The sequence below is a fragment of the Poecilia reticulata genome, chromosome 16 (genome assembly GCF_904066995.2).
Source record: "Poecilia reticulata chromosome 16, P_reticulata-male-v2, whole genome shotgun sequence".
NCBI classification, from domain to species: domain Eukaryota; kingdom Metazoa; phylum Chordata; class Actinopteri; order Cyprinodontiformes; family Poeciliidae; genus Poecilia; species Poecilia reticulata.
This window is the reverse complement of record NC_088845.1, coordinates 14,659,375-14,687,307: the sequence shown is the minus strand read 5'-3', so window position 1 is coordinate 14,687,307 and position 27,933 is coordinate 14,659,375. Positions and strand designations below refer to the sequence as shown.

Sequence of the window (27,933 nt, the reverse complement as noted above, 5' to 3'; positions counted from 1 at the left end):
GCTTGGTTCACATTTGGCAGCTTGGAATGAAAAACACATATTCCTCCATTTCCCCTGCTTGCTTTCTAATCTGGGTCACATACTTTGTGGGGGATTGGGTCATACCATTTCTCCTGGGTTCGAGGGGATTTGATGAACATCTGGCCCGCGCCTTAATCTGAATATTTGAATAACGGAGAAATGTGTAAACACTATGTTTAACATTTTGAATATTTCCCCCCCCCCCCTCCCCTGGAGCTTATGCGTTAACAGCCAAGCGCCTGATTTTGTGTTTTATTGCTGCTGTCATCTGTTTATTCTTTTCCCTTTTGCTTCACTCTTGGTACGCTCATCCAAAGCACTTCACATCTTCCTCCGTGTCACATTCATTTAAAATGTACACACTGAATTAAACATTGCATTTATCTGCTCTTCTATCCTGCTTTCTGCCTGTCACCCTCCAATAATGTTCTCATGCTTTTCTTTACCCTCCTCCCTCCCCTTTTTGCAGTGTTGCCATAGGCATCGGTTTCTATGGCAACAGCGAGGCTCACGATGGGATGTATCAGTTGACCTCGTCTCTTCTCACAGCCAATTACACGCTAGCTTCCATTGATCTGCTGGTGAGTGCTGCTTCCCCCCGCCCCAGGAAAATGTCATGCGGAGTGTTGTTTGTTTGTTTGTTTGTTTGTTTGTTTGTTTGTGTTGGGAGGAGAGAGGGGCAGATTCACATGTGGTAAGCCTCACAGAGGAAAAAGAATCAAATGCAAACTTATCGATTTGTCCTGTGGTCTGGCAGCGGTTTGTGAGTCAGACTGCTAAATGTCACTCCTCCATGAGGTCAGGATAATGATGCTAATACGGCTGCGTTCACACCGCAGCCCGAAGTGACCCAATTCCGATATTTATTTATTTATTTATTTATTTTTATTTTTTGCCTCAATGCGACCTGTAGCTATATGATCTTTTTATGACGGTTTGAAAAAGAGGTCGGATTTTTTTCGAATGCGACCTAGGCCACTTCCAGAACGTCATTGATTCTCGACGAACGTCACTATTCTGCATCCTGATATGGCGCACGCAGGAAGAAAAAACGACAACCATGGCGGACAATAATGAGGGTTAAGTTGTTACTGTGCTGGCTCCAGTCGGACGACAACTTCAAAATCGAAAGCTTACGCTCCACCTTTACCATCCATGTTTACTTCCGCAAACACCGAGCACGCTCTCCGTGTGTGACGTTACTGCGTCCTCTACTGCGCATGCGGGACACTTTCAGTTCGTTTGCAGTTCACATTGGAGAAATCGGAATTGCGTCACTTCGTGTTGCAGTGTTAACGCAGCCTAAGTGACAGCAGAGGTGAATATTTATGAGTTACAGCAACACAGATTGGATTTGGGATTTTCATTGGTACAGATAAACTATGTGTGACATTAAGTTAAAAGATGCATCATCCTAAGCTATCTAAATATGGTTTGAGTAACAGTAAGGTGACCTTTTCATCATGTGATTAATTATTAAATGTGCGCAGTGAATCTTTCCTCCATTTGTGATTTCTGCCCTGAGCAATTTGCTCCATAATAGAAAAAAATGCCGTGTTATTTAGTACAAATTAACTAAATTAAGGTCCTTTCACAAAACAAATGAACGTTTGACTAATTCTAAAACGTACTCTACAGGAGCAGGAATGAAAAATACCACTGAACACTAAGTTCTAAAAATTTATTTTTCTGGAATTGCAGCAGCATAATCTCACTTTTTTGAAATCCCCAATCTGTAATTTGTTTAATGAACACTCCCTCACCTGTTTTCACCCTTAAAAATCCATGAAAAAGTGGAACTGAAACATTTATTAATGTATATTTGATCATTTAAAATTGGTCAGAACTTTTTTTTTTACCAGAAATCTATCATTTTCTGTTTTCTCTAAAAAAAAGCACAAGTTGATAAAGAGGCCCACTTCTTCCAGCTAGTCCTCAAAATGGGAAAGACAAGTAGATCATGCAATTCTTGTGAGACAAATGTGTTTTTGTTTTGCAAGAAAACACTTTCCCAGCTTAATATACCTATACTTACAGTCAAAATAGTTTAAAACAACCGGAAATGTGACAAACCAGACTGAATGAGGACCCAGATTCATGTTGTCATCACAGACAGGGAGTAGATTTGTGATAAAGTTCAGAAAGTCTTCAAAAATCAATGTTTTTAGCACGAGAGTGGTCTCCTGCAATAAAAGAGTAGTATTATTTCAAGGCTAATTACACATTTTCACAAGCGGCGTCTGTAATCTAGTGAGTGCTGCAAATATAAACATTGAGTGTTTACCATTTGAATCGTAACTAAGCTAATTTACAGGAAACTAGATGAAAAATATTAGATTTAAAAAAACAAAGGCTTCCATTTGTGGCTGTAGTATAGCAGATTAATCTCTGCAGTGAAGGATTCAGACAGATGACAGATTAAATGAGAGAAAAACCTTGACACAAACTCTGTTGATGTGCTGACTCTTAGAAAAAACTGTAAATCTAAATCAATAGAGATCTGCTTGTAGAGATCACATTCCTGTCTCGCTAGGAGACGTTTATTTCACCATGATCAACACCCGGCTCACAGGTTTGATTAAGTTTGACTCACTGAAAAGTTTTTGGGGACTTTAGGGACTTAATTGTTAAAATCTCCTGGTTACAGAAAAGTGCAGAGTCCCTTTTCGGTGCTCTGACTCAGACGCCCCTTTCTAAAAGGGAGCTGCTCTCTAATCTATTAGCGATGTTTTAGGTTATAAGTGCATTAGCACTATCTCCTTCTCTATGCAGCTACTTTTATGTGCAATTATAAGCATCACTATGGCTGTTTTGTGGTTTTTATCCCACTCAGCTCGCCCTCACGCTCTTCCTCTCCTCCCCTCGTAGATTTCAGACACCATTACTGGACTGCAGCTCTCCGTCTCTGGCCCTCTCAGCTCCATGGAGGAGATGTTTTCCGGCAGCAAGCCGTTCCTGGTGTCGACGCGGAACTGCCGGAGGCTGTCCGAGAACGTGATAAACCTCCTCTCCTCCATCTCCCTGGCTCGGTCCAGCGTAGAGGCGGGGCCGGGAAATGACAGCGGCGTCAGCGGGGCGTCCATCACGCCCCTGACTCCCGTCCCGCCCTCTGTGGTTCCCACGGTGGTGCCCACCAGCAGCTTGTTGCCCAACCCCTTCACGCCTGGCTGGGCCGCCAACACACTGATAGTCAATGAGGACTACAGGTGAGGTTATTTATCAAAGCTTAAAGAGATTTCTGTGGATAAATATTTATTCAGTGGAAAATTATTCAATTCTTTTGTCTTAAACAGTACCCATATAAATACGATTTATGCAAAAATGACAATGTCACATTACTATAAATAGCAAGTATAAATAGTGGAAACTTTATGTATTTTCTACTGTCTTACTTTGGTATTCTGATAATTTTTTGTTTATTTTAATTTCAAACAATAAAACTAAAATGATTGCTTATTTTTAGTGATATTTTTATTTGACAAATTCAAAATGTATCAATTTGATTTGATAAATTCAAAATGTATTAATTTTGAATTTGAAAAATTTGATACATTTTATAAAACTTTGGATAACATTTTCTCTAAAATTATCAACATTTTCGATACATTTTTGACAACTTATCAAAATTATATTTGCTTTATCAAAACACATTTGATCAAATTTGATTTATCAAATTTTTGTTAAGTAAAATCAAACAAACAAACAAACGATACCAAAGTAAGAGTAAAAAATATTAAATTTTTGCCTGCCATGATAAATAACATTGTACCAGTTGTTTAAAATAAATATAAATGTTATTTAATACCATCATGTTTATTTATCTTGACGATGAATTTTAACTTCATGTCTTGAGATACAAGTTTTAACACTTAAAGGTTGAATGTAATCAACTCAACTGATACTTTCTTTACTGCGTTGCGTTTAGGATAAAATTGGTTCTGCTTGTTTGGTCACTGATGTGAAAATCTCCGTGTTTCTTTCAGGTGGCTGTCGTACGTGTTGCTGCTGCTGCTCGACCTCATAGTGTGTCTGTTCATCCTGCTTGGACTGGCCAAGCAAGCCCGCTGGCTGCTCATCCTGTGAGTGCACTCGGTTTTTTATCTCCAGACTGAAACCGCTCTGGCCTGATGTACTGAGTGTCCCTTTGGTTGAGCAGCGTTTGCCTTCCCCTCCTCCCTCACAGGATGACCGTGCTGGCGTGGCTGGCTCTCTTCCTCAGCTGGGGCTCCCTGGGTTTGGAAACTGCCACGGTGGTGGTGAGTACGGATCCAGAAAAACTGGGCAGGAACAGGAGTGATAGCAGGGACTGTCAGCGAAAGGCAGCAGTTGAGAGATGATGGATTAAAGAGGCCTGACCCCTGATGGCAGGCCTGTGTTTAATTTCTGTCTCCATTGTGCTAAACTGTGAAAAGCCCAGCATCGTAGGGAATGCTGCAGTCATGGCAGAGAACCAAGACGGCAGGAAAATGGGTCAGAGATTAAAGATTCAATGAGCGTGTGCGCGCTTGTTAACAAAGTGCATTTGTCCACCGGAGTGCGTGCTCTCGCATGCAAGTGTACTCGCAAGTTTGTGGGCATTTGGCTTGGAGAAATAAAGATAAAAGATGAACAGAAGTGCCTTAAGCGAGAGCAAGGAGGGGACAGGAAGAGCTGGGGAGTGCATTTTAGGACCAGAAAGCAGAAACAATCAGCTTGCTGTCTGTGGGATAAGCTCAAAGGTTTTGCTGCAGCCTAACCTATTGGGTAATAAGACCAAGTGTGAAAGTAATGTACATTTACAATGTGGGGAGCAAAGGCTGACTTTTATGGAGCATAAAGAACCTGTTTACGTCTGCGGCCGAAGAATGTCCATTTTTAGTTGTAAAGTGCGGCCATTGTCTCGGAGGAGGGGCTGCTTTCATCCTTCAAAAGAGTTGAAAATGTGGGTATATTTTCTATTCAGTTTCCCAGTGACATGTAGGGCTGGTGGGAGATGTCCCAAAGCGTATGCGTCCACACAGAGCCACTCTGTCCTTGGTTACTGACAGGGAAACAATGGAGCAGCTGTGAGGCGGCCCAGTCTGTGCTGTGTTGGGTCAGTGGTTCCCAGTCTGTCAGCCGGCCTGCTTGTGTGGGGCTCTCACTCCCTCTTCTGGTGGGGCGATCTCAAGCTGCGACTTTTTTTTTTTCTCTTTTTTCTTCTTGCACTTGAACTTTTTCAAATTTTATCACATTCTTACGCTAAACTTCAGTGTATTTTATGGGGATTTTTTTTATTTAGACCAAAAAAACAAACAAACGTGGTTTTACTGTGAATTGGATGAAACATGAGAACTGTGGCGTGCATTTGCATTTAAGCCACTTTGTTTTGATACCCTTAAATAATATCATATTAAAATATCATATTCGCCTAATCAGGCTGTCTGGGAGTGCATTAATCAGAGAAGCAACAAAGACACCCATGGTAACTCTGGAGGAGCTGCAGAGTCCACAGCTCATGTAAAATTTTCCTTCCACTTCACCGTTTTGTGATGATCTGAGGGGCGATGTGGACTTGAAGTTTTATTGTAATATTCTGTGCTGCTATTGTGAAAACAATAAAAGTTACGATAAGACTTTTATCGATATAGTTTTTTAGGCAACTATATCACTGTGAAGGCTGCAAAACTTGAGCAACATACCCATTTGTAATACGCTTTTTTAGGACACCAGTCACATAAAAAAAGTTTGATTAGTACTACAATTCACACAGTAACGGCATTTAATCCTGTTTTCAAATTTATTGATGAACAAACAGCGGATGAAATGGTTAAAAACAACAACAACCCAGACAGTTTTTTAAAAAACATTACTAGTTGGAATTTATCATGAGAACGATAAATCAAAATTCTTAACACGACAATAAATTTATTATGATAAATGAAATAATAAAAGATATAACAAATGCAGATTCTTAGTTGGTCTTACACACAGTAGGCTAATAAATTGCAAACCCCTTCGTGAAAAATGTTTAAAAGTTAGAGCAGTCCGAACACTTTCGCAAATAACTGGAACTCCAACTCAAAATAAGTTCAGGAGGGAAAGCACTTATTAACGCCACTTTTACAGGAAAAGAGATTTTTAATCTCCATGGGATGTTCCTGGTGAAATAAAGATTAAATCAAAAATAAAATAAATAGAAAATAGGTTAAAAGGCAGGAGGATTCAACATAACCGAACCAAAGCTTGCCATAAATTTTGGACTGCAGTTAGATATGTTAAACATTTCAACTGGCCAATGTTTCTACTAACTTTGTTCCTTCTATCATTTTCTTCATTTCTTCTCGTCTATCCATCTGTCCCATCATTCCTTTCATGTCATCCCATCTTTCCTGCTGCAGGCCCTCAGCGACTTCTGCTCTGAACCAAACACGTTCGTCCTCAACTCCACCCAGATCACCACCGGCACCAGCTCAGGTACAGACGGCACAGCTTCTGAAAAAAAAAAAAGAAAGAAAATAAACCCCTGCCCTGTACATGATCTACCGCCCTAAATGTGCCTCAGATAGCAGAATCCAAAACAATACCAGATGAATGTTCCTTTCTGTTGTTCGCTGATCTTTTGTGTGCTGCTGTTTTGCTGGCCGTTCAGACGTGTTGGATTATTACCTGACCTGCAGCAGGAGCATGAACAGTCCATTCCAGCAGGTAATGTGATCGCTTTCAGCCGTGTGGACATGTTTCAGCACATTGAACTGTGAGCACTGAGTCGGAAAGTGGAATGTCAGAAGCAGAGATGTTCATGTACGGCCAGTTTGTTTACGTAAACTCATCAGATCAAACCAACCGTGATCATTTGAATAAATCTGCCTCATCCAGCTGCAGAGAAAACACACCACAAATAAACAGCAGAAGAGTTTCGTGGTTGGGAAATTTAAAACCTGCTAAATACTCTGCAGTCAGTTCTCAGCAGTATTTCAGTGAAGCGACTGAGACAGAATGTGGACAGAAACGTAAAATCGCAAAGCGAGATTAGTTGAGACTGAAAGGCCTAAATCAATAACGATATAGATCAATAGCAGTCTTTCAGAACTGTTTTGGGCATTTGCTCCAGAGAGTCCACAAGGACCAACCATTGTTTAGCTTATCCCTTGTTAAGTGTAGAACTGCAATGTAATTTTATTTATGGAAAATAAATTACACTGGAAGAAAACAACATATGTATCAATAACAATATCAGTAGATAATACGGCTGATAGAATGTTCAATAATTTCACTAAACTCTCATCCAGAACTGCACAGCATTCGTCCCAATTTTTACAGCATTGGCATGTCTTCCCCTTCTCTCCAAATCCTCTTTCCTGTCTAATTAATGTTCAATAAAAGCCACTGGTGCCAAAATAAATATTTAAAAAAGGAAAATGTATAGATTTTGCTTTGTGTCATAACACAAAGGCCTGTGTTATGATGAGATGGAGGGATAGTCTGTGAAAGGGAACCATCAAATGTTTTGTTGACCTCTGCAGTGTGGTATAGCTCATCTGCTGAATTATTAATGTAGAATTATTTGAGCATGTCTGCATTGCAAACAAAATACACAAAATATAAAAAGATTGCATAAGAATAATTCAAAGTCTTGATGATGAACATTGCACTGGTGCTGTAGATTACTCAGATTAGCACTTACACTCAAAACAAACAACAAAGTAAAAGTGAAAATGCTAAATCAAAAGCGTGTGATGGCACTGACCTCGGTGAATTTCTGGGTTTAGCTGCTGACCCAGTCTCAGAGGGCGCTGTCAAGCATCCACACACACCTCTCCAGCCTGGACAGGAATGCTCTGCCACAGTTCCCCAAAGCCGAGGTAGGGAACAGCTTTTGCACAGAAAAGTGCAAGTAAAAGACTCAAAAGGAAAATTCTCACCTTTGTCAACTTTGTGCCACTCGCAGAAATCACTCAGGGAGGTTCAGCAGATACTCAACAGCACAGAGGGCAACTTTCATCAGCTGGTGGCACTGCTGAACTGCAGGATCCTTAATAAGGTGCAGCATTAAAATCAAGCATTCCCAAAGCAAAACCTCCAAACTTTCTGAGCATTTTATCCCTTTTTTTCTCCTTTTAGGACTACATCGACTCGCTCAAAGGCCTGTGTTATGACGGGATGGAGGGATTGCTCTACCTCTCCCTTTACTCTTTTCTCTCTGGCCTGGCCTTCACTGCCATCCTTTGCTCTCTGCCTGGAGCCTGGAGAAGCTTTCCCAGGTGAAAAAGAAGCACCATGCAGGCATTCGAATGGCTCAGATATCTGTTGCTCTTTAACGTTTACGACTGTCGATGGTGAACATTCCTGCTTTAAAAACAGATTATATCAGGCTGAGTTTGTTACTCCACTGTTTCACAGTCCCCAGTCTCAGTTTAATTAAACCTAAAACCAATTATTTATAATGACACTGACAAAGAGGAGATTTGAGAAAACTCTCATTTGTGTTTGCGTGTGTTCATGGGAAAACGGAGATGTAGCGTCCGGCGCATTACAGTCTGCGACGCTTATGTGGTTTTGACAAGATTTCCAATCAACATCGCCTTGTGTTTTAATAACTTTCTATTTGAAAACGCTACTGTAAAGTAGTTCAACCTATATATCTGTCCATGCAAATGAACCTTCTGCTGCCATGTTTAATTCCTAACAGGACGTCGTGGTTATTTTGAAGCAATTTGAGAGACTTACAGGTTTTAGCTTTGTGCTATTGTGCCCCCTATGGGTGTGGCATGTTTAAAACAACACTGAGGGGCAGAATTTTGCAGGTTCGTGGATAAAAACTATTCTGAAACTGATCACATGTGTATGATATAATTTTTCTAAACAATTGGCAAAGATATTTGTTTTTATAAAGACCCGACTACATGAGTATAAGGTGTAAACGTCTCAGCATCAATCAGTCCAGGTCCATGTGCTTCAGGAAAAGCACCTCATGCCCAGTCTCCAGTCAGTGGAGGATCTGTGAAATAATTTCTACAGTGACTGAAAATAGAGCATCGGTGGGTTTTTCAGCTACATAATTCTCCAAAATATATGTTAAGTGTGCAGAATATTGTCAGCAAAAGTACCAATAACTGTGAAAAACAGTAGTGCATGGATTCCTCACCAATTCACAATGAACAGATTTACTCAAATCAAAGGTGGGTTCCTATAAATGTGGCTGACACTGAACTTACTCAATCTACCAACTATAAGTAATTACAGAGACTCAATGGTTTCCATTTCCTTGCTCTTATGTTTCCCCGTTGTTTGCTTTTTCTCTCTGTCATGGACGCCAACAGTGAATCAGAGGAGTACGACGACTCGGACAGCGAGAGTGAGGACCCCTTCACCTCCCATCAGGCACGTAGACAGGCATCCTCGGGGTCTCAGCGAGGGGCAATGGCCCCCTTCTATAATTACCCGGGGGCCGGGTGGACACCCCCCTTTTCTAGTGCGCCGCCCCTCCCGTGAGTAACACAGACACTCAGACACACAGACAGACAGACAGACAGACAGGGAGACAGACAGACGAAACATGCTGAATGTTTTCAGACACACATCAACCTTGTGATTCTGTCGCCACATCTGGACCATCTGGCACCTCCACACTGCTGACCCCCATCTCAGACCAGGGTCCATCAGGAGAGAAACACAACACAGAGTCTGAATCATTGCTGAGAGCTTTGAGCTAAAATCCTAGTCCATCACTTCAGCACACAGATTTATCACAGTGTCAGCAAGCTACGCTCATCTTTGCTCAGAGAAAGGCAGGTTAGACACGAGGTGGCGCCAGTAAATTAGAATTCCTTCCAGTAAATGAATTTAAAAAGGTGAAACTACATTTAGAGTGGAATATTTCAGGAATTTGTTTCCATCAATTTTGATGATCATGGCTTACTAATGGCAAAAACCTAATGTTTGGATTTTGAGAAAGTAAGAAAATTACACGAGACTGGTAAATGAAAGCATTTTGATACTGAAATATTACGTTAAAACTAGGTTAACTAACAATATAAGCATCTCATATCAGTTGATATCGATAGTTATACTGGTGGTGTGACCTTTTCTGTTTTATCCACAGTTTTCACTCCACATGATTGTCTGCTTTTAAGCAGTTATGAGGCACAGAGGTGAAAATTTAAACTGCTGCTGTGCTGTGTCAGTTACTCAACAAGTTGTTGCTAGGTAACCAAAGAGTGAGTGAGTTGCTAGGGAAACAAAGAGTGAATAAGTCGGTGTAAGCCACCAACCTTGCTTAGCCGGCTGTGAGAAGTTGAGCTGCTAAAGTCTTTCCTCTGCCTACATCTGCGTCCAATACTAACAGAAAGTTGAGTGGAAGGAAAAAAAACACTTTGTAGAAAAATGTGTAGTTTTGGGGAAGATTCAAAAGAAGTGGACTTCAATTTGAGTGAGTGACGTTTCCAGGGCTTGGCCTAAAACTGTGGTGTTTGTTGTGTTAAGCATGAACCAGAGACAACATCGATAAATGCTAAAGATGGAGAAAAGTTACTTTTGCCCAGTGTACCAAAGTTCTCCTTTTGTTTGCTTAAAGTAGCAGAGTTTGGATAAAGAGTAGAGAGGCACAGGACACAAGAAGCTTGGCAAATCGATGATGATTTGGGGTTCAGGATTTTGGAGATTTATCAAGTCCAAAGTCAGCACATGTCAGAGCAGTTCATGGTTCCCTCTGCAGATGAGCTTTAATCCACCCACCATAAAATTACTACGCTTTATTGGCCAGAAAACTGTCCTGACCTGAACCCCACAGAAATCTATAGAGAGATTGTCAAGAGGAAGACGAGAGACACCAGACCCAACATTGAAGGCTGCTTTTAGAGAAAGCTGGACTTCCTTTACACTTCAGCACTTCCAAATGCTGATCGCCTCCATTCCACACTGCATTGATGCAATAATCCATGCAAGAAGCCCTGACCGAGCACTGAGTGGACTTACTATACCATACATGAACATACTATTCAGCACATCAACATTTCTGCATTAAAAAAAAATTTTTTTATTAGTCTTATATTCTATTTAAGTTTTTAAAGGGGACCTATTATGTAAAATTCACGTTTTACATGTTGTTGTGCTTCCATTTGGGTCTCAACTGCTTGGAGAAACCGCCCAAGCATTATAATTAAAAAACAATAATCATTTAGTTTTAGCAATGAGTTAATGTTTTTTGGTGTCTGGAAAATAAGCCATTTCAAAAATATCCCAGTTGTTAAGTCACACCTCATGGGCACTGCACCATTACCCAGCAACCCCTGCTAAGTCTAGCCCCGTCACCAAGCAACCCAGGCACGTTTGGTCAGCTGGTTGCACGACTGTATGCGCTGGGAAAAAAGAATAAAGTGTTTTGTTGTTGACTTAACATCCAGAAACCACTTTCTACATTCTTGTTGGTTGTGCAGGAGGCTCTACTTCTGCTTTTCAAAGATGTACGGTTGTGTAATTGCACATCTGTTTGAAGCCATTTTCATGTGTGAGTGTAAAGACACCCTAAAAAACTGAAATCTCATTTTCTAAGAATAATTTTGTTCAAATACTGCAATGAACATGTTTTGTGTAGCTCACAGATCTAAACTAACCTGTTCTAGCCCTTTAAGAAAGTTAATTTAGGGTTTTGATTAAAGGTGTAAGCCAATATCATCAAAATGAACAGAAATAAAAACTCGAAATGCGTCACTCTGTGCAGAATAAAGATGAAAAGGAATTCACTTTTTGAATTTAATTACGGAAATAAATCAACTCTTTCTGAATTATTGGGGATGCAGTTGTAGTCTCAGTGTCTACATGTACACATGCACACACACAGAGCTGCACATGAACTGCAGACAGACACACAGACAGGTCAGTGTGAAGCAGAGTGTAGGCAGAGGAACAGACACAGCTCCAGAGGTCGGTCGGTCTGTCTGTCTGTCTGTGTGTCTGTCTATCCGTCTGTCAGGTGTTTTCAGGACAGACGATGTAGTGCCGCTCGGGGACATTTCACAGATCTGGTTGCAAACGGCCTCCTGTCTCCTGGACAGCAGTCCAGGTGCACTGCTGTGCCGGAGGGGGAGGGCCTCTCTGACAAGGCCGCGCTCGTAAAAACCTCCGGCGATGTGAGGCTCAGGTTGTCGATAGGTAAACCCCTCGGCCCCCCCACCCCCCCTACTCCCCAGTCCTGCATCATCGCTCTCATCCGTCTCCTCACTGTGGTGTCCGGATCGCTCAGGTTATTATCTCCCTGCGACCTGTCCTGCTGCTTCTCTCTCTCCAAGATCCTCCTGATCCCCGTTTGGTTCCCCTTCTTTTACACTCCCCCCTCCCCTCAAATTATTTGGTGCTATCTTGCTATAAATCACTCTGATTAGTCTCATTGATAATATTATCACACAGATACAAATATACTGACATAGCTTAGGAAGAGAGCAAGCACTAAAGCATAGTCCACTCATTTTAAATTTACTCAGATCTCTGCAAAAACACAAAATCTTACCAAGTAGTTCTGGTCTAGTTTCTAGTGCAAATATGTTTGTGCTCTTGAAATAAGACAAAAGTAACTTTTAAGCACAATACGGGAGCTTGCTTTAAGTAAACAATTCCTTAATATTGATGAAAAAGTGCTGGTTTCACCAGCAGATTATTTCACTTATAACAAGACATATTCCCATTTTAGAAGTGAAAAAATCTGCCAGTGGAGCAAGACATTACAACTTATAATATGGCAAAAGTTTCCTGGCAGATTATTTCACTTATAACTAGTAATTTTTTTTTATCAGTATGAAAGGAATTATTTATATAAAACAAGCTCCTATTTCTTGCTGAAAAGTTACTTAAGTTAGTTTTTGTGTATTTGCACTAGAAACTAGACCAGAAATACTTGGTGAGGTTTTGAGTTTTTGCAAGTCAAAGTTCATTAGAGCAACATCAGAGCTGGTTTGTTGGTGATGAATTAATCTTAAATGCAGGTTTCTGTTTTACATCAGGAGTGGACTGTGTGCCTGTCTGGCGCTTCCCTTGAGGGCCAGTGGTGCTTATAGTTACACTAAGTGCTGTGCTTTTCTGCACTTTATTTCTAATCTCTCTCTTCTTCTTTCCTTTTACCTGTCTTTGGGTCCCGTCACCCTGCGGCCCCCTCGTCCCCCGTGTCATTCTGATTGTGTCTCACCCCTGCCTCCCCCTTCTCTCCCCGCTCCTTCTCTCCCTCCCTCTTCTGTCCTTGTCTCTTTCTGTCTCCACACAGGACTCCAAACGTTTCCTCCAATGGCAACCCTGGCTATGAGAGCCTACCCCTGACTGACAGGCAGTCCCCACCCCCCTCTGTGAGTTCCTCTGTGCCCATGACGCCATCATGATGTGTTTCATTTTTCCATCGAGGTCCTCGCTCACGCCAGGGACAGAGACGCACCGATCAGAATTTTGTGGCTTTGACCTCCTGATACCAATTTCCCCTTAAGAACTATATAGCAGTTGTTATTATAGTGATTCATTGTTTATATTTGAAGCAGATATGCCGTCACACTGTAAAACATGATTTTTACATTGATTTTAAACTGGCAAAACTATAACTTGTAATTTTAGCTTTACTCTGCGACAGTGGTGTCCAGAATCGGCACTTAAGCTTGTTTAATGCTGCCTTCCACTGCAAACACAAAATCCTACTGTCTTTTTTTTCTAGTTTCTAATGCAAATATATTAGTACGTCTGAAAAAAGAGAAAACTAACTTGCATGCAACTTTTCAGCAAGAAATATGAGCTTGTTAAAATCAGCATATCCTCAAATTGATGAAAAAGTTCAATAGAAGCATTTTATTTACGATGATTTAAAGATGTTTAACACGTATCGGATGTTTTGATTGTTGCCAAACTTGAAACCTTTGTCGTGTTTATCTTCACTTGTCTGAGAAATAAATGTCTTTTCTTCTTTTTCTCCCCTCTGCGACGTCTCTGGACCATCTCGACCTCCTGTTTTTGTGGAAGCGCAGTACTCTCCCAGCATGCTGACTGGTTACGGGGGAAATCAATCACACCCCAACCCCTCCCATTCGAGGAACCTGTATTCACGTTAATTCTTTTGTTTTTTTTTGCTAGAAAATGTATAGAAAAAAAAAAGTTTAGTTTTCATATGAATGGACACTTTAATGAAATGAAAAAGAAACTAATCTAAATAAAGTGAATGCTAGATGTGAATCAGTACCACTGAAAAAATATTATTAAAAGCACTTAAAAAAAGGAAGGGATTGCTGACGTAACCAGCTGCGACGCTGCTGGTTGTTGGTGCGAAGCTACGAATCGACGCCTCACGGTCTAACTTCTTCCCCCTTTGTTTGTTGGAAATCTGTGTAAACTGTGAACAGTGACGAGGCCAGTCTGAGCGGTATCGATGCTACAAGCGTTGTAGTTTTATATTCTTACATGTATCTGTACCACCCGTTTTATTTTCATGTTTTTATATGAATATTGTGTAGGGAAAAAAAAACAAAACACTGGCTCGTAGCAAAACAACTCATTTTTTCTGTGAATGGTTATGCAGTTCCTTCACTTGGTATACATCTTTTTTTAAATTATTATTACTTTTTATAGGTGGCAATTCTGTCTTTTCCTTGTACTACTTAATGATGCTACTCTGTATATTTCACTGTCGACCGTATCTCAGTATTCATGAGCCTTTGTCTAAAAGGAAAAACAAAACAAAAACAACAAAAAAAAAGGAGAAAAACTCTACCTTGTTTAATGGAGAACTACAACTGCCACTCGGAGTGGAAAAACTACAAATCCCACGCAAATGACAGCAGGTACATAGCAATATGACCCTTGCTACTGGTGCTGCAGTAGCTCTACCGTAACAAGCAATAATAACTATGTATAGCATCGGGTTTCTGGGATCTCTCCAAGATGTTTTGTGTATATATGGTACGATTTGAGATTTCATCGAATCCCCCTTCCCTGCCAACTGACCCTGTTAATTGAGTTTGTATGGTTACCTATGCTCCTTTTGAATGGCATCCTTTTACACTCGAGAGTCTAATATAAATAAAAATAACTTCAATAACCTGTAAACAGCCTTTGCTTCCTTCTTATAACAAAACAGTGTGCGTCGCAATAGATTAAAACAAGAGGTCCACGTTTTTTATTATTATAAATAAGCATCAACAGCAGGAACTCAAAAGGTTCAGGATTAGTCACTAGTGTCCATCAGAGACGGCGCTCCTACTTACTTGAGTATGCATAGTTCAACGGGCGAGACAAAAAATACAAACATAAATACAGCATCCAATCACAGAACAGCTTTGTTTTTTTGCATGTGTTACAGATGGCTGAAAATGACTTGAATTTATTTGATAATTCATCAAAATAAACAGAAACCCCACTGCAGATAAGACTCTGCCTGCATCGTCGCATCTTATTAGAAAAAAATAAAGACATAAGATGTACATTTTGATGAGGATTCACATGGGAACTATGAAGCAGGCTTAAAAACACTCAAGAATATTAATTTGTTCTGGCTCGATAACGTCAATCCTGCGACGCTGCTTTTCCTAAATGAGACATGGATCTATGCGGGAGCTTTTTAGAAGAACTATCATCCCCTAACAAGCTCACTGAACACTCAGTGTGTGACATTTTCTGGTGCTTAGACCTGTCATCTGCAAGTACTTTTAATAATTTAGGTTTCTTTTTTTAGGCATTTGACATTTTCCAGGGTGAAAAAAACAAATCTATAGAACTCTAAAAAGTTTTCAGAATAAAAATTGGGAGCACACACTGATGCACAAAAGGGCCAAAATTATATCTCCGGGTTCCAAAATAAACGTACAACCTCACTTTGATAAATATTTCGGTAACACTTTATTTGAAGGGGTGAGCATAAGACTGACATGACACTGTCATAAACATGACATAACACCTGTCATGAACATAAAGAAGTCTTTATGAATGTTTATGACAGGTGTCAAAGTGTCATTCGGTAAATAATGACACTTTTAATGCAAAGTTGCTCTAAAAGTTGCATTAAAAATCCATTAAAAATGCCAACTTTGCATGTTTTTGTAAATTATAATTTAATGCAAAGTTGGCACTTTTAATGGACTTTCAATGCAACTTTTAGAGCAACTTTGCATCAAGTGTCATTATTTACCAAATGACACTTCATGACATCTGTCAAACATTCATAAAGACTCCTTCATGTTCATGACAGACGTTATGTTATGTTTATGACAGTGTCATGTCAGTCTTATGCACACCCCTTCAAATAAAGTGTTACCAATATTTCTTTGCAATTAGCAGTGCCCGCAGATTTTTATTTTTTTTTTTGTGGAAAATATTTGCATAAAATTACAAGAATTGAAAGCCAAGTAGTTGGAGTACTGTGCAGTCTCAATAATATAACACAAAAACAACCAAAAAGGAGCCCATACTGTCACAATCTGGGAACTGGATGAATACCAGAATCAGAAAACTGGTAGATGTTTCAGTGCAAAGGAGACTGGAAACTACAAGAAAAACTGCAATGGAAGCCTTCTGAAAGGGAATAACTTTCTTTCTGATCCCACATATTAAATGTCAACAAGAACTAATTTAATAACCCAATCAGCTGTTCTCCCAAATAGAAGTCTATTTCATAATGATTCTTGTCTGGGAAAGCAAGAGACAGCAGAGCATAAGAAAACACTTTCATTCAGTAGAAAAAGTTGTTTTCTTTTTCCACTGAAAATGATTGGCAGGTGTGTTTATGTGTATTGATTTTATCCCAAGCAAAGTCAACCCGGGCTGCCTACAGCTCAGTTCAACAGAGCAGACAAGATCCGCCGTTGTGACGATATGAACTCACAGCAGGCAGAGTCACAAAGTTTCCCGATTCGTAGCCACAGATCCTGCTTCATAGTTCAGCCATCCTGGTAAGTGTGCCTGCATGAGCACAACCATACACATTTACAACCTCGCAAATCCCACTCCGCAGTGCATAGAAGAGAAACGACAAAGAGGAAAAAGACAACGCAGCTGCTTCACCGGCACGTCCCGATATGGCCGAGAATCACCCAAATCTGAGACGACGACAAAGAAAATCACCTCAGGACACGTTTACCTTCGTGTTTCAGTAATTAAGGTACCGTTAACACGGCCGTCCAATCATTAACACAGCCTACAAGTAAAACTGCAAACAGTTCAGTCAGTTCTCATTAGCGTATTTGTCTCAAACTACCCCCACTTCAGCTTCGTCCTTATCTTAAGACACGGGGTCATACCAGAGGGAAATCTTCAACAGCTGTTACAATCAGAAACTTCTTCATTTCAAGAGTAAACTTTACCCTTTGCTTCTCTTTGGATTTTCATTTATGTGTCTGTTAAGTGTATTTTAGTGCATTCCCTGAATACTTTTCATTAATGAAGTGTTTTAAAAAAACAAAAAAACAAAAGTCTGTAGTTTTCCCCGAGGAGCTTTGTTTAAAAAAAGAAAAAAATGGATCAGTTGTTTGGGCTGTCGGGGTTTAACCATGACCCGTCCTCCTCCACGTCCCGTCGGACCACCAGAAGCATCTCTGCCACTTCCTGGGACAGCTGCTCGCTGAGAAATGCTCTGCAAGAAAGCAAGAAAGGAAAGTGTTAGAAGAAGAATGCAGAGTGCAGAAGCAAAACAAAAAGAGTGAAGTAAGAGCCTTGTGATGGCTCGCATGGGAGTGACTCAGTCACTGAGACGTAGTTCAAGCAGGGCAACAAGAGCAAAGATTTGACCTAATTCGTAGCAGGTCACATTCCTACCGTAGCTCTGCTTCTCCCCCGATGCAGGCGGGACCCTTCAGTTTGGAGTCCAGGTTGTAGTACTGTCCGTTAACTTGCCGGACCGCCAGCCAGTGCCGCCGCCGGAGCGGGAGGGACACGATGCCCAGAGACACTCGGGAGGGAACGTTGAGAATAAAACCCTGGACCTTTGACATGCAGAGACTCTGAACCGTCCTGCAGGTTTACAAAAGGCAGCGATAAATAAAAACATTCAGTGGTTCAGAAGAGTCACAGTCCAGAATTAAATCCAATTTAGTTTATGATGTGTAATAATAAAATATATATATTATATATATTAAACTGTTGCAAGGTACTATAACATAGTGATGGATTGCTCATAAAAAAAGACATTTCATGACGACTTCAACCACTCACCTGCGTTTGTCCCACCACACGGCGGCCAGGTCTCGGCTCTGTAGTGCTGCCATGATCACGTTAACGTCGTAGTTTCCTGTGCCTAATACTGACCGATGGGGGTTTACCACACACTGTGGAGCTAACCTGTGGAGAGAGGAATTAGTGATAAATAAAAGCAAGTTTTTATCCATCTCCGATTCGTCTTTAAATCAGTGTTAGTTGTTTGTCAAAAACCCACCAGGATCATGACTCATTCTGCATCATGCTCCTTCAGGCTGAAGATCAACAATGTGAGCAGTGGTCTCTGCAGCCACAATGGCTTTATTTGTGCAAAGCAGCATCACCGTTTTCCCTGAAGGTCCCTCTTACATTTTCATAACAGTGACTTTGTCTGAAATGTAGCAAATCTATTTCAGCAAGCACCATGGTTGTCCACTTAGTGGAGAGACAAGCTGGTATTTTCGCCAATTTAAAGGCTGCCTGTCACCTAATTTACTCTCTGTTTGCTGTCCAGAGTTAGAGCCTTTAACACCAGAATGTGGATTACCTGGGAAACATGATGCCTTTTTTGTGTCAGCAGAATTAGAGTTTTGAACACAGAAAAAGGAATTTGAACAAACTTTTAAATCCAGAGACTCTAGTTTATTAGTTTATTAGTCACTCTTTAGCTTATTTTTTTTTAAAGAAACTATAGAGTATTCACTATTTAGACCAATATTAGATACATTTTTAGATTATTATTCAGAGAGACTCCTATTACTGCAACCCAGAAAAGGAATTATAACAAACTTAGAATCCCGAAAAACTACTTTAGCAACTACTTTTTAGACTCCTATTCTTCTAAGGAATTAGACCAGAGAATACTTACTTATCTACCAACCCTGAATGGGAGTATCTAGTTTACATACTTTAGATTAACATTATATTCTTTTTCTTCTTTTGGTTTGTTATTTTGCTTGTATTTCCTTTTAATTCCCGTAAAGCACTTTGTATTGCTTTGTTGCTGGAAATGTACTATATAAATAAAATTACCTTTACTTTTTGCCTTTGAAACATTAAAATCCAAAATTAATGATAGGGTTATAGGGTTAGGGTCTCCTACCCACAGCTTCACCATCTACACTGACTCTTAAGATAATTGAGTAAGAGTTACAGCGGCATTTAATAAGGTACTGTTCAATTTGACCTGAATTTTGTTTGTTGTTTTATCCTGTTTATGTCTTACAACTTAGACTTTCTGGTGATTAAAACTGCCATTCGTTGACACAAAATGTCAGATCTGATGTTTGTGTGTAGAGATGAAGTGTCGCGCGTGCCAGGGTGAAGTGACTGGGTTACCGTTTACAGATGTCATCGGCTGTCTCCTTGGTAAACACCCGCTCCTGGAGCACGTTGTTGAGCGCATGTATGGCGCACAGCTCCAAGCGCTGCTTCTCGTGAAACACCTCCACGTCGTTCATACTAAAACTTCAAACACACACAGAGAGAGAAAAAAAGTAACGTTTTCGAGAAGCGTTATACGTTACAGCTCTTCTCAAGCTAGTTAGCATCTGCTTACCCTGACGCCGAGCCTATTTGTGACAGTCCGCTGATTGTACTCTGTTTTCGGCTGCAGGCAGTCGGGAAAACAGCAGCAGAGTGGACTATTATTATTCAACAAAAGCCAAATGAAACCACTGACCTGCTGATAAAGCAAATCCCTCAAATGATGCTGGAGTCTAAAACCGGAAGTAGAGCTCTTGTTGTTGTTGTGATGCTGCTGTTGTTGAGAGATTGTCACACACCCCGAAAACAGCGGTAAAATAAACTACCCCAGTGTCAAATAATAGATTTAACCCACTGGAATAAATAATAATAATTTAAAAAAAACTAAAAACAGTCGATGAAGCTAACTTACGACTTCCAAAGATTGCAACTCCAAAGAGGGTGAGACTGTGCTGTAGTGCCCTCTAGTGGTGAATCGTGTGAAGTGAAAGATTGCGACCATTTGGAAAACAACGAGATAGATAGATAGATAGATAGATAGATAGATAGATAGATAGATAGATAGATAGATAGATAGATAGATAGATAGATAGATAGATAGATAGATAGATAGATAGATAGATAGATAGATAGATAGATAGATAGATAGATAGAACAACAAACTGTGTAAAATTAAGATAAAATAGAATAAACATTTATGTGGAGAAATTCATGTGTAGCAGCAGCACATAAAGTTAATATTTTATGTATTCTCTATTCTGTCTTATCCTATACTATCTATTCTATAATTGTAAACTTTAATTTAAAACTTCATAGAGTCCAAATGTGTTAATTTCATCTGATTGGATGTGATTTGGAAGGGAACAGTCTTATATAAAGTCTTACACACAACAGTGGATATCAGAACAGAAGCCGAGCTACAAAGTCCCAGCCGTTGTCTGTAGACATCTGAGACAGATTTGTCCTTTCACACAAGAATACAGACAACTCCTTGTGTTAGTTTATTTTTTTATTACTTTTTAAAAATAGCCTGTTTTTTGCGTAGAATTTCAATAAAAAAATAAATTGAAAACATTTTAGAATAAGGTTTATTTATATATATAGAAGACTAGTTTTCTTGGCAGAAAGACTCACTGTAGGGCTGTTGGATGAGATTATGAAACACTGGACCTTTTTGTACAGGTGTGGAAATGGACCTCTGCTCCTTTTAATGAGTGCAAAGACACCCAGACTGAGTGGGAAGTAAGATTACAAAAATCAAACCAGAACCATTTCTATCTCATTTACTGCAACTCTATGACTTAACTCTCTTATTCACTCTTATTCTTATTATCACATGTAATTTTGAAAAATTCATCCTTCTCAGTGGCACATCTCTTGGATTATGAATGCAATATTTCTATTCTGCTGCACAGTATTTTAGGTTACAATCTTTCTCAGTACATAGTTACTATCATTGTTGTTATTGTTAATCTTATTTTTGATCTATTTTAAAATTTTTTTTGAGCTTTTATCAGTGTCTTCAGAATGAGAAATAATTTTACATAACTTCTGGTTCTGAAGACATTAATAAATACATATCTGATATATTCTTTCTCTCTGGAAATTAGCAAATATAAACAATTTTAGTAATTATAGCTGACCTAAAACAAGATAATTAGATCTAATTCAACTTCATGCTTTACATGTTTGAATATATCTGTTTCTGAGAATTTTGTTTTATTAGTAGTTTGTATTTATCATAGTAGTTAGCTTGGGAATTTAAAACTAATCTTAGGCGAGGAGTGACATAATTTTCAGTTTTAAGTTCTGACTTCTGATCCAATTCTTCAATTCAAAAATACTTTATTTATCCCAAAGGAAAATTAAATGTTGTTGCAACTCTTTCATTCAAATATCTTCAGTGATTTTTCATGGTGGGCAGGAAGGATCTCCAGTAACAGTCAGTCTTGCAACAAATCTGCAGAGACCTCTGACTGAGGACAGTTCATGTAAGACAGGTAATTTTCTAGCAGAGACGATATTCACAATATGTCCTTGATGACACCATCAGTTGTTGGTAGACACTGCTAATCCACTTCATTTGCATTTGTTACTCCTCTTTCTTTTGTGGTGTATGGTCAGTGATTGGATTTGTGCCAGTGATGATTAGTGGAAGAAATTATTTGAACTACAAAGAAACACTGGCACCCGGTAAATTTGAAGAATTGCGTCTGCTGCTAACAGTTGCTACACGTTAAATCTTATACAGTTATACAGCATAATCAATTAAGATTTAATGCTTTGTCAACTGCATAATAATAACACCATGTGAAAGGAATAATACAAGTAATTACTGTTAGATTTACCACTTCAGAATGTCACAAATAAAAAAAAAATAATATTTTTGCCCTTTTTAAGCATAAAAGTAGAATACTGATGCTTGGTTTTAAAATCATTGGCCTGATTTAAACGGTATGGAGACTCCACATTTGAGATTTTTAGGCGGCGCTAACTTATGCTGGTGTTTAAATGATGCTGACCCTGTATTGATCGAGGTTTGTAAGTTTTTTCAAAAGAACCAATGACTGAAGAGTAAAACTCATGATTTTAACTTTCTGAAGCTGATAGGACCGTCCTCTGTGATGAAAAGATAATTCTCCATCATGATTGGCTAAACCTTTCTGACGTATCACGTAACCAACCTTATCATTGGTCAGTGGCAGTAGGTTAAACCGTAGAACGTATTTTTGTTCCTGTGTCAACGTATAGAAGAAGAAAAGAAAAACAATAACGTCCGAGGCAGGCTTAAGTTTTCATCAGAGACATTTATTATAAAAAAATTATAGAAAAACTTCTTTATATCTGACACAAGCCATACATTCGTCGTCCTTCTCGAAGATGGTAAGATTGATGACCGAGTCTATTGCTAACAGCTAGCTGCTAGCTTGAGCCGACATTTACTCGTCGAAGGTTCTCCTGAATATTTCATTTTTTTGTTGAAATGTGTGCTTTAATAATAAGATAACTTTTTCATTTAGTCAAATCAATAGGGGGATTTACAAAGAACCTGGTAGTTTTCTAGCTGTTAAGACTTGATACTAACTGTCCTAAGCTAGGGTTTGCAATGCTAACCGTTTCCTATAATTAACTTTCTCTATGAGATGCTCAATAAAATACTTTACAGACAACTTACGTTTAATGCTGAATTATAATGTGTTTTTCTTAAAAGGTAAGAGCCAAATAAACAGATAAAGCCATTTTAATCTTTTGAAAAAACTTTGTCTTTACCGCTAGCACAAGAGATTCAAAACTATATCCAAGATTAGTGAAAATACATTGAGGTGTAAAACAGATTCTGTAGTCAAACTAAATTAACTAAAGAGTACTTAAGGAAAAAGAGTGTAATAAAATGCTGCTGATCGTTTATTTCATGCCAGATTGAAATAAATTATAACTTGAAAAAGACGGTCTTTTTCAAGTGAACTGTCAATGGAAATACGTCTCAAGTAGGAAAGACTGTGGCAAAATCGGTATTTTTGAGAATAATTTGTGTTAAGACCAGTGGTTTTAATAAAAATGTTTTTGCTTCTTAGGACTAAATGCTATGTACTTAAAATTTGTAAGCTCTAAGGAACAAAATGTTAGATCTTCTCTCATGTTAGAGACAGAAGTCATAACATTGGCTTTTGCTTGTGTTATCTAATGGACATTTAACTACATATGCAAATCAATTTATCTATAAATCAAAAATGGTCCAGTTTGTTTAGCTGATTGGTATGCTAAAAAAAATAAAAAAAATTTAAATCTAAAACTTCATCAATCAAACTTCATCAATATTCAATATTTTTTAAATTTCAGTTTAGTAAAAATAGATTAGGGTCAGAGCCATATGTTGTAATGATTTCATATTTCCTTAATTTTCAGTTTGATTTTGAACTTGAACATTTCTGAATCTGCTGCACATTCCCAAGGTTGTTTTTTTACTCCAGAGTAGAAAAAAGTAAAAATCACAATTTAAATAATAATAATAATTTCTAATCTAAACAATATGATGTTGCCTGGCCCTACCACTTGCCCGGCAAGGTTGTAAGTTCTTTAGGGATTTTAAAAATGTATTTACTTGCTTTCTAATGGGCTTACCTTATTACACAACTTCTTGTTTGCTAAAGGTTTAATAATCTTTCTCTTCAGAACTCTAATGTAGAGAATTTGCCCCCCCACGTTCTGCGGCTGGTCTACAAAGAAGTTTCCGCTTTGGCTGCAGACCCCCCAGAGGGCATCAAGATCTATCCCAGCGAAGAAGACATAACTGAACTTCACACGTCTATTGAAGGACCAGGTAAAGTTTGGAGTGTAACCTCTTCATAGAAATAGGAATTTTCTGTTTGCATTTATTTGTTAAATTCTTTGAAATTCTTCCCTTCCCTTTTTAAGGTAGCCATAATCTTATTCATTGTGTATCATACATCAGCTTTGATAATGGCTCATAGAAACATGCAATTAACTACAAAGTAGGAAAAAAATAACATTAGAATTTTTTATTGTAATTGTGTAATGTCTCAATCTTATAGTTTCAAAAGGGAATTTATTATTGTTAACTTATGTGCATTACAAGACATGAGAAAAAGTCCCTCCGTAACCATAGTGAAACAAAAACGTAAAGCACAGAAATGACAGTGCTTTAGAAAAGTATTCATACTCATTCAACTTTTTCAAAATATGTGCCAAAAAATTCAACATATTCGATTCAAAATCCAGCCCAGGAACTATGTAAATACAGTCTACCTATGACTGATTTAATGTCAGCATTAATTCAGCTGTTCAGCAAAAGCCTTCAAAATTCTGTTGGAGAACAAAAGGCGTCATGAAGACGAGGAAACACACAGACATGCCAGGGAAATGGTTATGATTCTTTTTAGATCTTGTTCAATCAGTAATTGCAGAACTGGAAAATATGGGATATAGTATTATTTATGGGTAAAGTAACTTGGTAGCAAAAAAACCTAGCACTGCACTGATTTTTTATTTTTCCCCTCGCAAACATTCTGTGCAACAAAGCATTGTGATGACGTTAGTGCAACACACACAAAATAATACTACCATTTCTCTGCTCCTATTTTTATCATGTAAGTACTTAATTGGTGTTGTCTGAGTCAGATTAAACAGATGAACGACAGTCAGTGGCCTCCATGTTATCTCTGTGCGTTTATTTTCTTTTCCCCTGTTCCTTTGAACCAAGAGGAGGCAGATCAGATGTTTCTCTCCTTCACGCATCACTCTGTTTTTAAGTCTGTGATGCAGAAAGTGGTATCTGAACCTACAAGATTATAGGTATTTATTATTTGTGATTGATATTTTTTTTCCCCTCAGCTGCAGCTTTGTGAGCCTATTTGTTTTTGTTTTTTTTGGAGGGTAAAACATTTGTACAGAGTGGGTTTGACACAGTAATGAGATACACGCGCATGTGATGAATTCTTTATACTCTGGCAGAGGGGACACCATTTGCCGGCGGCATTTTCCGAATGCGACTGGTCCTCGGGAAGGACTTCCCTGCTGTTCCACCTAAGGGGTATTTCCTGACCAAGATTTTTCACCCAAACGTGGGTCACAAGGGAGAGATCTGTGTCAATGTGCTGAAGAGGGACTGGAAGGCAGAGCTCGGCCTCCGACACGTCTTACTTGTAAGGTTTACTTTTAGATTTTTTTTTTTTTTTAAACCTGAGATAAATTTACAGTGACATGACAAAATAGTAAAAAAAAAAAAAAAAAAGCAAGGTTGAATTTACATCCATCGCTGTCATGATTTTTAAAAACTTATCGTGTGAACAAGCTTTTTCGTGTGTGACTCTTTAATTTCTTATTTAATGAAAACACGGCTATTGTGAAATTGCTTTTTTTCAACATTAGAAAAAGGACAAAGATCTCGCACACTTTTGTAACGGAAACACATCTACAACATAATTCTAAAACTTTTGCTTGCTTTGTCCTCCCCTCCCCCCCCAAAAAAAGACCATCAAGTGTCTTCTCATCCATCCAAACCCTGAGTCGGCGCTAAACGAAGAGGCTGGCCGCCTGCTGTTAGAGGATTATGCTGAGTACGAGTCCCGCGCCCGTCTCCTCACAGAAATCCACGCCATGGGGGGGCCGGGCGGGACCTCCGGGGCTCCTCAGGACCCTAACGACGGCCCACAGCCAAAGAAGCACGCAGGTGACCCCATGAAGAGAGCGGGACCCAGCGTGGCAGCAGTACCAGCAGCTCTGGGTAATGGAGCTAACGGAGCCAGTACCACCAGCAGCAATAGCAACAGTAGTAGTAATACCAATAATGTAGCAGGGAAAAAGAAAGCAGATAAAAAGCGAGCTCTGAGGCGACTTTAATACCTCGGCAAAATTTCTGTACGTATGAATGCGAGCGTGAGTGTAAATATAAATATTGAATTGTGTTGACAGAATTTTTTTTTGTTGCTTTTTTTCCTTTTTTTTTTCTGACTCTTACTAGACTGTCCCTGTTGTACCTCTCTGTTTTGCCTCCAGTTTGTTTTATCCTCTACAGGTTTGTTAATTACTTCCATACCTGAAGACACTGAGAAGCTTCTGGATACAGATTTTCAGCAGAATAATTCCAGTTGTCTGTATTCTTCCTTTAAGCCAGTCTGAAGGAACTACATCACTAAAATATGGCATTTAAAGTCTATTATTGACACATAATTCCTATTGTTTTGGACGTTATCAGGTATTTTTAAAGTGTTTCTTGCTGCTGTGGTGGTACCGTGTACTGCACAGCCCGCCTTGTTATCGAGTCTGAACTAGGACGAAGTTTTCAAATTGCGTTCAAGGGATTTTTATGAAAAATTTGCTGAAAAAAAGAAAAAAAAGTACACAGGTTCACTATCGGGATAGAAACGATGCTAGTGCGCAGAGATGAATTTTTGTAACCTGTATTTTTCATATCATGGTCTACATGTGATAACGGTATGGAAGAATTAACACTGGATTATAGGAAATCTGTCGTTTTCTTTTGTTTCTAAGAAAGAAAAATAATATTTTCACTGTCCAGTATTTTCAAATCTTTGACATGTCTGCACTCGGCTGTGTTGTGGTTGTGCGTGAAGATGTAGAGCAGTCACCGTAAGGGAGCAGGGTAAGCTGGTAACTTTTATAAAAACATGCAAAACAAACGACAAAAAAAAAAATCAGCTTGATTTACATCCGGTGAAGCATAGCTAGCATCTGCTACCTACTCTTTCCCACTACTGAAACTTCTGTAGTTTCCCTTCAGAAACTAGAGAAGGGATCCATTGTTGGCTCAACTTTCCTCCTCAATCACAGCACTGGCAGCGTTTCTTAGGCAGATTTTGTGCCGTTCTAAATGCATGCGAGGTCCACAGATCCGGAGGAAATGCTCTGATAAGACGCCTGTGAAACTCCGGCTATGGGATCAGCTGACGGCTGGATATTTTGTGTCCATTTTAAATTATTTGAAATAATAAAACATTGAAATATGACAAGTAAAATTAAATCGAGTCATATTTGCTGTATTTATTTTGTTTTGATGTAAAACAACTGAGTGTGTTAAGGTTTTAAAAAGTTACAGATGACTTTTTCATGTGCCACTAAGCAACAGTCCAGATAGTTTTCCCCCTAGCTCAGGTAAGGGACTTCTGCATCGTTTGTAGCCTGTTTTGCATTCAACTGTGCATTATAGTTCTTAATGTGCCGACTCCGACTTGATTCCTAAATCTACAAATTCCTCTCAAGACTGTGGTTATTTGTTGCAGATGGATATTTTCCTTCCACTCAACTTTCTTTGAATATGCTTGGATACAGCATAACTGGGATGTGACACTCAGAGTTTCCAATATTTATCCTTTTTATAGTATTTCTGATACACTGAATGTTTCCATTATCAGTAAAACTTATGAATCAAAATTGCAATAAAGTTTAACTTTATGAAACGAGTGACAAAAATATAGAGCTTTTTATATTTTGATTTTTTTTAAAAAATACTTTCTTTATCCCAAAGGGAAATGAAATAAATTATGAGATGTATCTGTACCATGAGGATTAAGCTTAGCTGGTTCGACATGCTTCTAGTAACGAGTCCAATTTTATCTTGTGATAATTGCCCACCATACAGGTCCAGTCCTCCTATAAGCAATATGTGTAAGTGATATTTTCACTGTCTGGCAATATAAATTGGCGCTCTGTTTTTGTTTAGAGTGGTCTCCTGCTCTGATGGAATACTCATTATGAGGAAAAGACTAATTGCATCCACCCCTGCAAACTAGCCGGTGAAAGTGCACCCGGCAGAGCGTCATTGGACCATAATTGCGGGCT

At 39.0% G+C, this 27,933-nt stretch overlaps 3 protein-coding genes across 5 annotated transcripts in view; 2 read left to right on the top strand and 1 right to left on the bottom strand.

Annotated features, from left to right (window-relative positions):
- ttyh1 (tweety family member 1) overlaps positions 1–15,051 on the top strand; it is a 28,677-nt gene extending 13,626 nt beyond the window's left edge. Inside the window, exons 4-15 of one of the 2 annotated variants that reach the window (XM_008431561.3) lie at positions 491–602; positions 2,890–3,227; positions 4,005–4,100; positions 4,205–4,277; positions 6,381–6,456; positions 6,632–6,687; positions 7,752–7,844; positions 7,931–8,023; positions 8,104–8,243; positions 9,303–9,470; positions 13,235–13,313; positions 13,977–15,051. In XM_008431561.3, the coding sequence (XP_008429783.1) occupies positions 491–602; positions 2,890–3,227; positions 4,005–4,100; positions 4,205–4,277; positions 6,381–6,456; positions 6,632–6,687; positions 7,752–7,844; positions 7,931–8,023; positions 8,104–8,243; positions 9,303–9,470; positions 13,235–13,313; positions 13,977–14,060 (1,408 nt within the window). In that variant the 3' untranslated portion in view covers positions 14,061–15,051. The remainder of the gene's footprint in view (positions 1–490; positions 603–2,889; positions 3,228–4,004; positions 4,101–4,204; positions 4,278–6,380; positions 6,457–6,631; positions 6,688–7,751; positions 7,845–7,930; positions 8,024–8,103; positions 8,244–9,302; positions 9,471–13,234; positions 13,314–13,976) is intronic. The other variant, XM_008431562.3, reaches the window with a different exon arrangement.
- Positions 14,558–20,081, bottom strand: josd2 (Josephin domain containing 2). 2 transcript variants are annotated; one of them, XM_008431559.3, is made up of 5 exons: positions 19,688–20,081; positions 19,468–19,596; positions 18,148–18,273; positions 17,752–17,946; positions 14,558–17,569 (listed from the first exon to the last, which is right to left on the bottom strand). In XM_008431559.3, the coding sequence occupies exons 2-5, from the start codon at positions 19,587–19,589 to the stop codon at positions 17,458–17,460; spliced, it is 555 nt and encodes a 184-aa protein (XP_008429781.1). In that variant the 5' UTR covers positions 19,590–19,596; positions 19,688–20,081; the 3' UTR covers positions 14,558–17,457. The 2 variants fall into 2 exon arrangements, with proteins under 2 accessions (XP_008429781.1, XP_008429782.1); XM_008431560.3 differs by having other exon boundaries at positions 19,811–20,081.
- A 2,228-nt stretch (positions 20,082–22,309) lies between these two features.
- Positions 22,310–26,048, top strand: ube2s (ubiquitin-conjugating enzyme E2S). The gene is made up of 4 exons (XM_008431558.3): positions 22,310–22,497; positions 23,788–23,935; positions 25,087–25,277; positions 25,606–26,048. Exons 1-4 carry the CDS (start codon positions 22,495–22,497, stop codon positions 25,972–25,974), a joined length of 711 nt encoding a protein of 236 aa, XP_008429780.1. The 5' UTR covers positions 22,310–22,494; the 3' UTR covers positions 25,975–26,048.
- Positions 26,049–27,933: the final 1,885 nt, after the last annotated feature.